General features: G+C 39.7%; 1 protein-coding gene across 2 annotated transcripts in view; it reads left to right on the forward strand.

Moving 5' to 3' along the window:
- Nucleotides 1-16,105, forward strand: part of LOC146631215 (endonuclease V-like) — a 69,872-nt gene that overhangs the window by 14,944 nt on the left and 38,823 nt on the right. The window contains exons 6-9 of one of the 2 annotated variants that reach the window (XM_085356437.1): nt 798-866; nt 1,057-1,185; nt 2,945-3,001; nt 3,114-3,335. In XM_085356437.1, the coding sequence (XP_085212563.1) occupies nt 798-866; nt 1,057-1,185; nt 2,945-3,001; nt 3,114-3,335 (477 nt within the window). Of the gene's footprint in view, nt 1-797; nt 867-1,056; nt 1,341-2,944; nt 3,002-3,113; nt 3,336-16,105 lie in introns of those variants that run through there. The other variant, XM_085356436.1, reaches the window with a different exon arrangement.

The raw sequence follows: 16,105 nt of genomic DNA on the forward strand, positions 1-16,105 counted from the left end.
ATATTAAAAAAATGTCATGAATTTGAATTTGTTGAGACGAAACACAGTTTTAGAAAAAAGATTTTGACATTTTTCCAAAAAGAGAAAAAGTCCAAATAAAGTCTTTGCCTTCATTTTTAAATGAATTCATTGATAATTTTATTCATTTACTTGTGAAAAATGAGATAACAAAGATAGTAAAAACTTTTTTTTTCCAAAATACAGTTTATTTAATTGTTCTACTTGGGGCAGGGATAGCTCAGTAGGTAGCGTGGGGGCCCCATGATCGGAAGGTCGGGGGTTCGAATCCACTGAACGGCTACACTGAGGTATACCTGAGCAAGGTACCGTCCCTACACACTGCTTCCCGGGTGCCCAATGGCTGCCCACTGCTTCACTAAGTAAATGGGTTAAATGCAGAGAGGAATTTCCCACGGGGATCAATAAAGTAAATAGTACATTGTTATTACATTATCATTAATCTGTATTAGGAGTTTTATTATTGTACCCTTTTATGCCAGATTAAAATTTAAAACAATATTTTTTGTGCAGTGCTTTTTTCTGGGAACAAGACTGTCTGGATTTTCTTTTTCAAAGTCATAACCCACCGTCCTTTCAGTGGAATAAAGATGTGGTCCTGTTTTAGCATTTTGAAGCTCTAGTTGGACAGCAAAGTGGGGCCACGCAGAGGTTAGAGACAAAGTGACGCGAGTGTGAAGGCTCTGCAGGAGGTTAATACTTTGTTTCAGCTTGCTGCTATTTGTTTTGGCATCTGTACATCTGTTTTGACTTTGATTTTTGTTTCTTTGCCTCCACAGATAGCTGCTCTGCAAAGAGGAGGAGACAGCTTCCCACTCATAGGCGCCTCAGGCAAAGTGCTCGGAAAGGTGTGGCAAAGGACAGATGCACAGAAAATAGAAACAAATACCTCTGACAAAGGTGTTGTGTTATTGCTGCTGACTTCAAAGAAAACCCTCGCTGCTGAAAGTCAAACGCAACAAATTCTTTATGATGATCACAACTGGAGAGCGAGATGAATGCTGAAAAGTTACAGCAGACTTCTGTCTTTGAATTCAGGCACTGCGAAGCTCTGACAAGAGCTCGAAGCCAGTGTACGTGTCTGTGGGCCACAAGATCAGCCTGGACACAGCTGTCCGCCTCACACACGCATGCTGCCGATACCGGGTCCCTGAGCCAATCAGACAGGTGGGCCTATGTGCACACACACACACACACACGCACTGTAAAAGTGCATTGAGCCATCATGAGTGTTCAGCAGAGCAGCTGCAGGAACGCTAGAAGCCTTTTTTGTGAACAGTAGAAACAAAAGTTGAACTTCTCATCTTAGAAGCAGAACACTGTTTCAGGGAGCGAGCAGTGCTCACCACTTGTGTAACAGTGTCCTGCTGTGAAGCGAGGAGGTGTGAGCATCACGCTATGCAGTGCTTTATTGGCAGCAGGGCCTGGGAGACATGTAAAAATGGAGAGAAGAAGAATATATGCAGCCAAATTAGGGATGTTCCAATTTTGGCTGTATTTTTATATGAATTCCAGCCCCGGCGCAGAAAACTGTGCAGACAGTTTCAAACGATAAGATGATGCCGGCTGTCAGACACAAGTGCAACAAAGCTATAGTGTGACACTGAAGATATTTTTAACTGCAAGGCAGACAGGATCTTCGCAAAGTTGGAAAGTATATGGTTCATACTTTGCTATTATATTTGAGATGCACAGAAATGAATGGATGATGAACAGAGTGAACTTTTTTAATTAGGCCAATGATATTTTGCTTACTTTAGACGCTCCCTATGACCAACAACAAGTAAAAGCTCTTTTATTCGACTAAGAGCCATGTAACCATGCTTTGGTTACTTAAAAAAACCTAAAATCAGCTGTCATAATGACAGCTCTGTAGTGCCACCAGTTCACCACACAGAGTGCATTGTGCTTACAAAGTAAGCCTTCATAGATTAAAATATGCACTCAATTATCTTTTTAATTTAAATTTTAAATATTTATTTATTTAAATATTTTAACTGAGAGAGAACATTTTCATTTTAATTATTATTGTAATTTTTGATATGTTAAAATACTTTTTTTTCCAAATACTTTTCATACTTGATATCAAAATTAATAAAATAAAATAAAAAGGCACAAATATTACAGTTGTTTTGAGCATAACTGGTATGTTATCTGTTGCTATTTAAGTTACATTTTGTTTGTTTGTATTTTAAAGAGTTTCCTCCTGGTTTGTGAATATTGAGTCTTTCGCTAATTATAGATGCAAAATGATACATTTGTATAAAAGTGTGCTCCCCTCACCACTAGTCAATTTCCTTCCTCCTTTACTTTGCAAAGGTGAGACGCTGTTTTTGTTCTTCCATCACTCCTTAAAGTGAAACATAAATACAGTTTAAGCCAGAGTGCATTTTATCACACTGTCATGAGGCAACCGAACCTTTGATTAAATGTTTACGGAGGCTGGAGGTGTGTCCACAATCAACATTTTTTTTTAACCTGATTTCAACTGTTTTTTCTTTTCTGATAGACATTACTGATTTCCCATGAGCCCTCTGCACTGATTGGTTTTGGTTTTGAAAATGCCACCGATAAAAAATATTTATGCGTGAGGCTCAATGTGCTGTTGATTCCTTTTGTTTAACTGCAGCCCGCAAAAATTTAAGACAACCCAATAAAGTGAGCTGAATTGTCGCCCAGTGGTGGCGATTAAGTTCACTATGAACTTTTTAGTGTCCCTTTTCTCTTGTTGCTCAGCTATATCGTACTCTGCCTCCTGCCCAGTGCATGCTGGCACTGGTAACGGGGTAAGTTGGGATAGAAAGTTAAGTGCTTTTTTAAATGTCTTAAAAGTTTTACTCACAACATAAAATAGCAAAAACAACCACTAAATGTTTTCCTGAGGAAGAGGAGGAACATCACCTCATCTTTTTCTTTCTGCCACTAGGCTGTGCTGTGCTTCTGCAGTGCACCATATGATTACTGCAAGCCACCTGACTGCACTGTAAACACACACACACACACTCACACTCAAAATCAGTTTTATCAGTTTTTTCACCAGAGGAGCTGCAGTAGCAGCGGCTAACTCACCTCCTCCTGTGTGTGTTTATTTCAAGTGTTTTAGCTGGTGGGGAGAGGGGCATCCGGCAGCAACAGGGACTGACTGTGGACATCAGAGAGAAGCAGGAACAATCTTACCTTCCTCTGTCCAGTCACCAGTGCCTCCCTCTTCATCCTCCTTTCTTTGCCCAACTGCTCTGCTTTCAGTCTCTGACATCCACATTCCCTTCTGTGTCTCCCAGCATTGCCCTCGTGTTCTCTCCCGGCTTCTGCCACAGGTACTTTCTCCTTCATAGATCCAGCTGCGATGTTACGTCTCGCTGGCAGGCAAATTTTCATCCTTCAGGCTTTTGAAATCACAGTCACATCTCATGAAAAAAGCAAAATCAAAAAGAGATCAACCTGACAGGAAGACTGAATAACTGAATACGTTTGACAGTAGAAAATGAAAACAGGTTTTTGTGTGCAAATGTTCATCGTGGACAAACTAGAAAGATGCAAATATATATAACTACCCACACTTAAACAGATTCTGTGTCAGTCCCACACTTGCACATACTTGGTAGGACTCCACATCCAAAGGTTGCTTGGCTGACCATCTAGTCAGCCTCTTGTTCTGCGTCGGCTCCACCTCAGCTCCAGTGAGGGTGTTTTTGCTTCCTTGTCTCTTTACCTTTGCTGATGTTGAGCAGTGGGTTATTCTCTGTGTACCATGCTGTAAGATTATTGATTTCCTCTAGATATAAATCCTCTCTTCCTCTCATCAGTGTTTATAATCTCACCAGAACGGTTGCGCTCTCTGCAGAGCTCACAATAGAGTTCTCTCTGGGTCTCTGAATGCAATCGTGGGAGAACAGTGTGAACAGGATGAGGCTGAACACTCAAACCTGGAGGTTTGTGGTGTGACGCTCCTGTCTGAGGAAGTCCAACATCTAGTGTCAGATTGTGGCGCTAAAGGCCAAAGTGCTGAGTTGAAATCAACAAACAACATACAGATATTTGTGCCTTGATTTTCAAGGCGAAGTGGGAGGAAGTGGAGATCTGATCCTTTGATGGTTCAGCCTGACTGAAATGTTATCTTTAATGTACTGGGCCAGACATTTAAACCATTATCTTCTGCTCATCTCATCTCGTCGGGTTGCTGTAACAGCAGTTTAAACAGCGTATTCCAGATGTCCTTCTCCCCAGCATGGGTTTGCAGTAACTCTTAGGGGGTCCCAACAATATAATCTCTCCAGTGGGTTCCAGATCTTCTTCTGGGTCTTCAAAGTGCCCAACAAAACCTCCAAATGGAAGTGCGCTGGAGGCATCCTGATCAGATACTGAACCGTCTCACTTGGCTCCTTTTAACACAAAAGAAGTAACAGCTGAGCTCTCTGTGGATGTTTGAGCTCCTCATCTGTAAGGCTGAGCCCTGCCATCCTACAGACAAAACTCATTTCACTTGATTGTATTCAAAATATATTACACATTACTTGTTACTTTTCTTAAAAGTTGTGCATTACGTTGCTTAAAAATTTACCTGAGAAAGTAAATTGTTACACTAATTATTGCATTATTTTGATGTTACTCCATAACATGACCTGAAACACACCATCACATAGTTACTAGGTAACAATATAACCATTATGCTACATACTGCTCACCGACACAAACCAGTGTCGTATTGAGGGCACACATACGACTTTTCTTTAGTGTTTACATGTGTACTATGTCTCTACCTGTTAAAGTTCAGGCTCTGGCTGCTGGGCTGGGGTCAGCATGCACTCAGGTTTAACATCATTCCCAAGTCATAAACTGCTTCACCATTTTCCTCCCCCTACCAGGCAGAAAAAGACGTGTTTTTTTTGTCCTATCCTCCCATCGTGCAGATAACTAATAAACTCTTGTTATACAAGTAATAATAATTGTAACTATAGTGTGATTACAGATTTTTATATTTGCATTTAGATTATTACGTCACTAAGAATGGTGATTGCAGTAACGTGTTACTTTGGAGCATGTGACACACAAATGTTTGTGACATTAACTGGTCATACCCAGATGTCATGACCATGTGAGATGGTTGGAGTGAAAAACTGCTTGTTGGATGTTACGAATAATTCAAGAAATCCCTCTCTGTCCACCTGTCTTTTCTTCTTGTAGCTTAGCAACAGTTCATTCGATGCACTGCTGTGCTGAGTTTGATGTTATTTAGATAAGAACTTCTCATAATTTGGCTAAAAGTTGTCCTCTATAACCTGTTTTTCTCTTTAGAGTGACACGTGCTGTCTCCACTCAGTATGTAAAGGGAAGGACAAACATAAACACACAGGCCTCAGGGGATATTCACTAACACGAGTCCAAGTTTTCCAAGTCTCTCGCACCTTAACGCTTAAAAAGACTGAAGGGTGTAAAATATTAATGAGCACCTGCCAAAAAGTTCTAGCATTTAGAAAACTGCATCACTCACTGGCCCTTTCTCAGAAAGATAGGTTGACACGTTTGCCTTTCATTGTATTTATTTTTTTGTCTTTGCTGTCACCATTGATTTCAGTCACTTGTGTTGTTTGGACGAGCAGTTCCTGAATAAGCTGCAACCTACAACGAGTTATACATACAAACAGATTTTAAATGTCATAAATGTAGCTGTCCTGTTTTCAAAACACAGAGTTTATGATAGCCTGGGGTGACACGTGTGACACTCTTCCTGAACAGGTGCTGCATAACTGTTAAAAATGTCAGTATAAGATCAACCAGGGCATTATTGTGAAAGAAATGGAGAGAGAAATGAGAAACCTAATTACTGATTTCAGTCTGATCCATGAAAACTACAAATGTGAGATAATTCATGATTTCAGAGGATAAGAGGATGTGCTTCTTGGCTTCAGGACAAAGGGCTGGTCCTACATATTTCTTTTATTTTGTGTCCCCAGTTTAGCAACTCTATCTTCACTTTTAGACCTCACAGTTTTTTCCCTCCAGTGATTACAAAGAACCACATTAGAGTATTCAAATTGTTTTTTTGTTGCAATGGAAAAAGTAATGTGTTGATTGTTCTATACAAATAACCAGTTATTTAATTGCTTACAAATTAGTAATCAGAGAGCACAGCCTTTATGTTAAAGTCATGCTAGGAAAAACAGCAATTAGATGTCAGTCTGCTATCAGTTTTCAATTAAATAGGGACAAGTTAGCAGTTACATCAAATTTGTTTGTGACAAACAGTAATAAAGTGCAAACTTCTTGTCTGTTACAAATCAGTTGCTGTCTACGTGCACAGAAATTCATATTAGCCACTTAAATTCAGACTCTAGTTACAGCTTCATTAACTTGAAGCAAAAATTTAGAAATACGTTCACAAATAGTGATATAGTTGCTGCACAATGGTGATTTATCTGCAAAAAATGTCTTATTTAATGAATCATCTTATTTAATTAACTTTTTTTAAAAAATATCAGAATACAACCTGTTGACAACAACATGGCAAGTTGTGCTCATCAGTGCATATATGTGTAAAAAAAACATATATTAAAAAAACACATCTATAGTTACATGTGGAACGTAACCCTCAACTGGGATTTCCGATTTCCATTTGCAGAGGCCCACCAACCCTGTGAACGTAATAAAAGTGTAAATCTGTTAAGGCACTGTTGTGTATTTGTAATTCATAAAGCCACATACAGGCGCTGATCAGTCTATCCACGAACATGTTGCAGAAAAAAGCCATTATTAAGATTGTCACCACATAGCAACAGTTTTTTCTAATATTGTTAACCTGAATCTAACTAGTTTCTTTACTTTAATTAAATTCTTGCTGGCATGTCTGGCAATTAATGGTTTGAATAGTTGCTCTGCATATTTTGTTTAATCACTGATATATTATTTTGTGCTATTCAATATTATAAATATTGCAGATTTTGTGCTGTTTAATCATTAATGATCCATAGATGTTGATATAATTTATCATGCTCCCATTAAAAATGTAATTCATCCATGCTCCTCTCATTTGAATTGTATTTTTCATAATCATGTCTTAGCTGAAATTGTGCCTACGAACATCGAAATTTTGTTGCATGTGTACCTTCTAAAAATAACTCTATTACTATTATTCCAGTTTGAAATAATGTGATTCAGTCTGTTTTTTTCTGTTTTCTCTGAGTTAGACGATCAACTGATTTTTATTTTCGCATTGAATCATATAATTCAGAACTCAAGTTATGTCCACCTCCCCAAAATAAAAAAGTTTTGCACTTCTGAATATGAAGTCATGCAGTGTGGAGGTTTAGGACCTGAATGCAAGAGTTGAGGTAGAATTTTGAAGAACAAACCATTTATTTTGGCTGATTAGAATCCAAAGCCTTTAATAAGGGAAACAGGGAAACGAGCACCTGGGGGAACGGTACGACTGCACAACGAGCAAATGAAAGATAAGGCTACTTATGCGAGAACTACTGAGGGCTGACAAGGAAAATGGATACAGCTGGGGAGCAAGAAACATGTGATGACAAACAAAACACTGAGACAGGAGAAAGTCAAATTAAACAGAGTTAAACAGAAGAAACTCATTATTAATATAAAACAGGAAGTGTTCAATATCAACACAGAAATGAGAACTTAACAGAGGGAGAATACCGACAACTGAAATACTAAACTAATACCAGGAAAACAGAGAGAACTAAACATAAACATATTGTAAAATAAAAATTCAGGTGATAGAGTAAGATATACAGAGGACACACAGGAAGGCTTATAAATAAAAGGAAAGAAGAACCAAACGTTAACATGAGTAATATCAAACTGAAAGACTGATAAACTCCATCATGACAAAAATGGTCCTTTTATTTTTAAAAACGTTAAACTGAACTGTTCTTTTTAGCATACAATGATGGAAAGAGGCAGCAAATGTTCTTATTTATGAAACTAAAGGAAAGCCGATTTTAATATCTGTGGGGCTTTTTCCCATTTCGTTGGTTATTCCAGTTATAAGTCTGTAAAATGACCTTGGATTTTTTTATGTCTTCAAACTAAACACAAGCGCATCTGAATCCTGTGTTCTATAATTCTTGTGTTCTTCTCTGTTCTTCTCTCCCGCGCCTGATAAAATCCTCTCACCTTGCATCACGACTGAAATAAACCCCGCCTTCAGCAGCTTTAGAGATTCACAAAGAAAAAAGTTGAAAGGGAAAGATGACATCATGGTTGGATTCTGCAGTGAAGGCTCATGTGTGAATGCACTGCAGCAGAATGTTAGCGTGGAAAGACTTAAACACACACACAGAGCTAATTCACGCCTCAGCTCAGTTGTGCTCCCTCACTCCATTAAATTCTCACACTCCTTTGGTATCCCACGCTTCAACATGTGATGGAGGTAAAAGACCAGCAGACACCTGCCTCAGCTTATCCCCTGCGGTCACCATGACATCAAGAGCAGAGCAAGCAGAGGGCAGATAAAGGAGGCTAACACATCAGAGGGATGTTGCAGATCAAAAACCTCTAATCTAATGTAAAAGCTTTTCTGGGTTTCGTTCATTGTCTCGTAGAGAACTTCACTGTAGCTCGTGGATCTCTAGAGAGATGCAGCTCACTCTAATTCGCAGAGATTGCAGTGTTAAGATGTATAGCTTCATATAGAGCGGGGGAAATAATTATTTTATCTCCGGCTCAATTTGATTTCTGCTCACTTACAAAGACATGAACAGTCTCTAATTTTTATGGTAGTTTCATTTTAGTCAAGAGACAGAATATCAAAAATCATATATCATCTATCATATCAGAAATACCAAAAATCCAGGAAAAATCCAGTACGTAAAAGTCATCAATTAACTTGCATGACAGTGAAGTAAGTATTTGATCGTGAAGCAAAACATGACCTAGTACTTGGTGGAGAAACCCTCAGCAAGCACAGGGGTAAGACGTTTCTTGTAGTTGGTCACCAGGTTTTCACGCATCTAAGGAGGGTTTTGGTCTTAGGTTTCTTGGCTGACGCTTGGCAACTCGAAGCTTCAGCTTCCTTCACATGTTTTCTGTAGGATTGAGGTCTGGAGACTGGCTAAGCCACTCCATGTACTTCTTTGTGTTCGGGCAAGACCTTACAGCACGTGTGTGGCACAACATCGGTCTAAGATCCGAATTCTGATTGCAAAAGCTGCCAGACAAGACAGGCCGAGTTTTACTGTAACACAATGAGGGCGAACGTTCAACAGGAACCTCAGCTGTGGCATTTGCATCACGTTTTGGCACAAAACAATATTTTTTTACCAACCAAAACAATCTCAATGGTAACTTTGTGCACTTTCCAAACATATCAAAGTGTTTTTCTATTTACACGTATTCACACTCCAGTGAACACACCGGGAGCAACTCTGGGTTCAGTATCTCGCCCAAGGATACTTTGGTATGCAGACCGGAGCACGGATGATACCACCAACCTTCCGATTAGTAGATGACCTGCTCTACCCCTGAGCCACAGCCACCTCTACCCACCAAGTGATTTAGTTCCTGTTTCTCTAATTAGTTGCAGGTTTGTTTGCTTCTTTTATATAATTAAAGCTGAATATGTTTCAGTTTTGGACTGCTGTTTTAAGAAAGCTAGACCAAAAATACCATAATGTAGAGCTCGGGTGCTATAGTGGAGCTTTTTTCTTATTTTTTGACATGTTATGGATGAAATGATGAATGGAGACAATAACTGGGAGGTGCAATAATGGATTGCATTTATTAAATGATGAATGAGAAACATTAATTACCACCGACCTAATGATTTCTGAAACTGTGAGTTTTGGCAGACTCCATTTCATGAATATTCTTGTCTAAGGTGATCTTTTGTGCTTTTTCACTCTTTTTAGTGTCATATATTATGTTTTAAGAAAACATACCTTTTCAGGCTCTTTTATCTTTCATCTTTTATGATGCTTCATTCACCAGTTGAGCTTGATAAATAATTACCACTTCTAATATTTTCTTTTGACTTGTATTCACGTCATGCTACCCAGAGAGAATATAACTGTAAGGACATTTCTCTGTGAACCAGCAATTGTGTTTGCATCCAAAATAATATAAGTAGCTTTAGTATTTAGCTTCACTAAGTATGTTCCAGTTAAAAGCAAACTGAAAAATCATATAAAAATCTATTAGGAAATCCATTAATAAAAAATACAACCACAGGAGCAGCTTTTTCTTAATGCATCTGTGCTCACACTGCTGATGTCTTCGCTCAGACGTGCTGTATGCAGACACTAAACATACATGCACACACACATCCCTTGCACATACGCACAACAAGTCGATCTCCTCCTCCTTCCACCCTTTTCATCAGCAGTCAGTTAAAAGCGCTAATGGACAACAGTGAAACCTAATGCTGCTAATGCTCCATGACAAACATATTTATATCCTGTCAGACGGCTTCACTCGGATGTAACTGGCCTCTCTGATGCTTCCTTCTTATTTTGGTACAACTATTACTACTTTTTGTACTACTATTAGTAATACAGACTAGTGGTATTACAACTATAAAATGTGTTAATCACAAGCTGTTAGCCAATGAGCAAACTTTGCCTTATTCTGAAATTGTAAATGAACATTGTGATGTTTGAAATCTTAATCTTATCACGTGTTCAAGTATTCACTGAGAGAATAGATCAAGTACTGTAAGATATCAAGCTGTCATCACTTCAGCTGGTGGTGATGGTGGTGCTTTGCCTCTATTGCATCTAATTTGGTGGAGCTGCATTGAATTTTTCAAACACATCACTGAAGCAATGGTATATGTTGTTTTCTTGAAAAAGTGATTGTTGGACTACTTCAAATCCCACTGTGGCGAGACTTCCAACATTATCCAAGGTTATCCAGCCCCGTATCTTTCATTTTGGCCGTATGGTTGTGTAGCCATAACTGACAGATTCGGAGGATGATTTTTAGGCAGAAATTTTGAAAAAAAGGAAAACAAAGCCTACTTGAGGGATTGAAATCCATTATTATGCAGACTTTCCTCCTCCACACACTAATGGGAAGACATCCACTGGTAACAGGATTCTGTGGATTTGGCTGAGATGTACAGTAACAGCGAGTTTCCAGACCTCTCCTTTCCAGGATGCTTTACAAAACACACGTAGCTAATTATGTTCCTGCTCCTCCTACAGATGTTACATCTGACTTGCTGTGTGCTTCTGTAAAACTTAGTTAACACAAATAACATTCTTAAAAGGCATCATAAAGTTTGTATTATTTCTTTTTCTTTTTCTCATACAATATAATTTTATTTACACTACATCTGAACAGCCTTCCTGCAGAGTCAGCAATGCTAATAACATCTTCCCTGGCAGTCCTATACTCCTCTTTGGATGTAAGATGCACGCATTTCCCATGCTAAGAGGCGCTATATGTGACTCCACGCTCCAGTTTCCCTTTTGGGTTCTGATATATCCCCCCGCGTCGGCCAGGGAGACAGAAACGTTTGACAGCTGTGCTCCCAGATTGCAAAAACAGATGGAATTTCAATGTGAGTGATTGGCAATGGGGAGCCTGCATGCATAGAATAAAAGAGATGGAGGAAGAGAAGGAGGAGGTATGCATGTGTTTGAGAGATATTGCTGATGCATGGTTTGTGTGCAGTTATTGAAACCCAGAAAGATTTTGTGTAAGAAGTACAGAGATATAGCTTTATATTTTGTTTTTTAAGACCTTCAGTCTACAGATGCATGAATTTATTCTAGACCCTCTGCCGACTGCAACAAAATATGTTTATGGCATGTGTGTTTTGTGCTTTTGACGAGTGCCCACTTTCTCAGCTTTCTCGCTTCTTGCTCTTCTTGACTTTGTTCGTCTTTGCTGTACTTGTTTTTTTTCTTCTCCCGCCACCACCTCTCATCCATCCATCTACCTCCACCCCCCGCCACCCGCAGCTCTGTCTCCACTCTCTGAATAATTCAGGCCTGCAGAGCTAGTGTGTTTTTGGTTGTTGTCACCTCAACAGTAACACAAATACACCCATACGCGTGCATGCACGTACACACATGACTATGCCAGCACACCCGTGCATGTCGGTCCTCACAAACGATGCAGACAGAAAAGAACCAGACTCTGTGAGACCGCTGAGACTCGCTAACTAAGAAGAGTCGTACTTACAGGGACTTCACATCATCACCGTGCTCCACCCTGTCTGTGCCCTGCTGTCCCAGCGCTGAATAATAATATGTCTCACTTTTCTCTGTCTTCGAAAGTTACACAAAGTTGGAGTGTTGAGTAATTTGTGGGGAAAGGAAAAACTCTGAAACTTTCAGTGCCTGCTTTTGCTCACATGGATTTCCCTTTACTTCTACTTGTTTTCGTGCATGTGCTGACTTTTGGGTTTTAGGCAGTTTCTGGAATAAATTTAGAAGTCATTACAAGCCAGGCTTTGGTTTTATAAATGTAATCATTATTTGTCTTCATTAGTTCCATTGAGATCAAGAATCTATCATTAAGCTAAGTGTAAAATCTGCTGAATAAAGCAACACATTTACATATTATTTAAAGGCCAGTTTTGAATTTGTAGGCAACACTAAAATATTTGAGTACATAAAATGCTCGAGGCTTCACTGCATCCTGTGGATGTCAGGAATCATCGAGGGACTTTTTGGCACATCCTGAAGGGGCAGCATAGACCTCACATGATAATGCTGTAATAGTGAAAGTATTCATGGAGTCCAGTATCCAAAATGTTTTCCAAGAACTTCATGGAAAAATACACAGAAAAACGTGTCCGGGGGGGGGGGGTACAAAACCAATCTCTTTGGATGCTGCTAGGTCTTGTTGTTAGGGGCGTGGCTGCTTTGATTGACAGGTGTGCTGCACAGGCTACCTCAGCAGATCGCTGTTTGCGATGCCTCACCTTCCCTAAATCACATCACGAAACTTGACCTTTTGGAACATTTTATATCGAATTATCTAACAAACAAAACTGCTTGTTTGGCGTTTGGTGGTGCTCCAGTTTAGTAAATGAAATTCTAGTATTTTATTAGTTTGTTACTTACAACTAATTAGCAGATAGTCAAAGGAGCTTGCAAAGAAAAGCGTCTGGACTTCTTTAAGTTACTTGAAGACGTTTCACCTCTCATCCGAGAAGAAGCTTCTCGCTTTTCTTTGCAAGCTCCTTTGACTACGATGACCTGGATGACTGAGAACCTTCACAGACTAATTAGCAGATACACGCCTCTGCATTTCACTTACAAAGTGTATTTATGCAAGTAATGATGCTTTTTCACTGCACATTAAATATGGGCACTTCTGGCTCTAAACACCACCCAAAAAAACAGACAAACAAACGAAAACACGACAGTGACCAACAATGATAAAAAGATACTTTCCCCACAACAGATTGATCCACATGCTTAATTTGGCACAGATTTTGGGGATGCCCTTCCTGACACAACCTCCCATTTATCCTGCAACTGGGTTTCTGTCTCTTCCTGGTTTTGATCTTACGCATATGAGGCAAATGTGTTAACCAGTACAAAAATGATAAGGACAAGTCGTCAAAATGCAGAATCCAGAAGGCAGTGGGTGGCGCTGTGGTCCAGCGATAGCTAAGCCCATCTTTTACATACAGTCTGTAATTGACATGACACACACTATGACCGCTGCTTTACCTTTACACATGTTGTGGTATTGTTTAGTGTTTAGGTGCTTTAAATGTATGTGATCGAATGATTCTAGAAGTTGCAAATGTTTAACAAAAATGCAGACAAATGCGATTCAACATGAAACCCACGCTCCTGGTTAGAAAGTATGTTTTCTACGACACAGCGTGTCTCTGCACGATCATCTGTAGGGCTGTCGTGCACGGTAAAGCTTAATTTATGTGCAAACATTAAACTATTCTCATGCAGGGTTTCTGGTAGATAGCAGATATAATACTTTTTTAGTTCCTCCGTTCATTATCTCCATTTAGCTCAATTAGGGGATCAACACAGTTTTTCAAGCATACAATTCACAATAGTTTATTTTGGACTAAGATGGTAAACCAGCTGTTTGGCAGTCTGACAGAGACTCAAATGATTAATCTTTCTTTCTTTGAAAATTGAACATATTTCAGTTTGCTTTGCCAAATGGGTTAAATGGGTTGTGTATTTTTTGTTTAGACATTTTATGGCTCAATTAAAAAAAAATAACACAACCTGACAGATTAATCGAAGTAAATAACTTCATAGTCCAAGCATGAATCTCCTCATTTGTTCTGCTTTAAAAACCAGATTCTCTGTGGAGCAGCATCTCATTGACTTGATAATGATAGCATCACAGCACGATGTCTTTAGTGGAATTTGAAGAGAAAAGAGACATGCCTGTGAGGAGAAACTCAGAGAACGAGAAGGCTACACAGCCGTAAAACAGTCACGTCGAACAGCTGACAGGATAAAACATGGGTGAAGATTGACAGCAGAGCTCCACCGGTGCCAGCTGTAGCAGTCGGACTGTGCAACTTTTCTGAATGTGCTGAGAGGATGTGACTGTTTAAAATTGGAGCTCCCCTTCAGGCCCTAAGGCTGTCTAAATGTTAATATATGGCTGTCTGACATTCTGGTGCTGCAGTCACTGGACTGTGGACCTTCATAGACAGAAACTGGAGGAGAGTTGGAAAGAAGCATAAGAGGAAGCCCTGGGGTGGACATGAGAGAGGCGTGGGGGAGAAAGGTTGAGGTTTGGAGGAAAAAGTTTGAGTACAGTGATACAAAGGATTTGGCTTGATGAGAGGTGAATTCCAGGTAGAGGGAGGATGAATTGGTAAAGGAAGGATGGATTTCAAGGGAAGACAGAGCAGAGCATGCAGGCATAGCTGCAGGGCTTAAGGGCCTTTGGGGCAGTTGGAGGATAAAGACCTGCCGTGGGCCACTGGACCAGAGCCTTTGCTCTTCTTGTGTGAGTGTTTGTATATGTGTGGCCTGAATGTATCGAAAGCCCCTGTAGAGAGCCAACGGTGCACATCTGTTCACCTCTTGAGCTCCCACCTTGGCAGAGCTGTGGCCAGAGCGAACCAGTTTTAAACTGATTCTTCTCTGCATTTTTACTGCCGTTTTCTGTTGATCAAACAGGTGCAGTGTGATAATCATACGTAGAGCAGGAAATGCTTGGTTTATAAAAGTTAGGGATGCTCCTTGAAACTCATTTGCTTGCTGATTGCATGAGAGAGAAAAAATCAGAGGGCTCAATGCTGTAAAAGTAAGAAGACTGTGAGAAAACTTTCCGAAGTAAATTTAATTACTTTTCTCAAGTAATGCCATCAGGGTGTTACCCATTCTTCAGCGTAGTATATGTGTGGCAGTTCATAAGAACTGCAAAGAAGGTGATCGGCCGTCCACTCCCCTCCCTGGACTCCATTGACAGTTATAGATGTCTCTCCAAATCCAGGGCGATTTTAAAAGACCACCTCCATCCTAATCTCCACCTATTCAACATCCTGCCCTCTGGAAAAAGGTTCAGATCCAACCAACAGACTAAAAACAGCTTCTACCTTTGGGCTGTCAGAACTCTCAGTGCACCAGAACACTGACAAACCTGCGGCCTTCCCCTTTGAACTTATGGTAACCTGAGTGTGTGTATGTCAGCGTGGGTGGATGTGGGTGTGTACGCGTGAGCAGACCCCCATACAGTTATTCTGTGCAATATCTTGGCAAATGTGCAATAATCCCATTTTTCTTTGGTAACTTATACTTTTTTATTGTAACTTATACATCGTATAAAGTGTATATATATATATTGTGTATTGTGTATATAGTGTTTTTATATTGTTGTTTTGAAATTTGTCACTTTCTTGCATATTTGTGGTTTTGCTACCTAATTTAGTTGTGCAGGCAACTGTACAATGACAATAAATTAAGTTCTAAGTTCTTATGAAAAAGGATTAAAGCGCTTCCTCATTGGCTTCACTGTTCACAGCTGGAAGCCGCCTACATCCATGCTAATAAACCATCTGTGAGCTGTTAACATGAGCTACACTCCGTGTCTGTTCACATATAAAGGGTTATCTTTATCTAACACTTGAGAAAAAGAATGTCTTTTGTGGGAGTGTCCTACAGGAACCTAGCAGGTGAAA

This window comes from Diplotaxodon limnothrissa, linkage group LG6 (assembly GCF_057381915.1).
Source record: "Diplotaxodon limnothrissa isolate DT_005_m linkage group LG6, D_limnothrissa_male_GT1.1, whole genome shotgun sequence".
Taxonomy (NCBI): Eukaryota; Metazoa; Chordata; class Actinopteri; order Cichliformes; family Cichlidae; genus Diplotaxodon; species Diplotaxodon limnothrissa.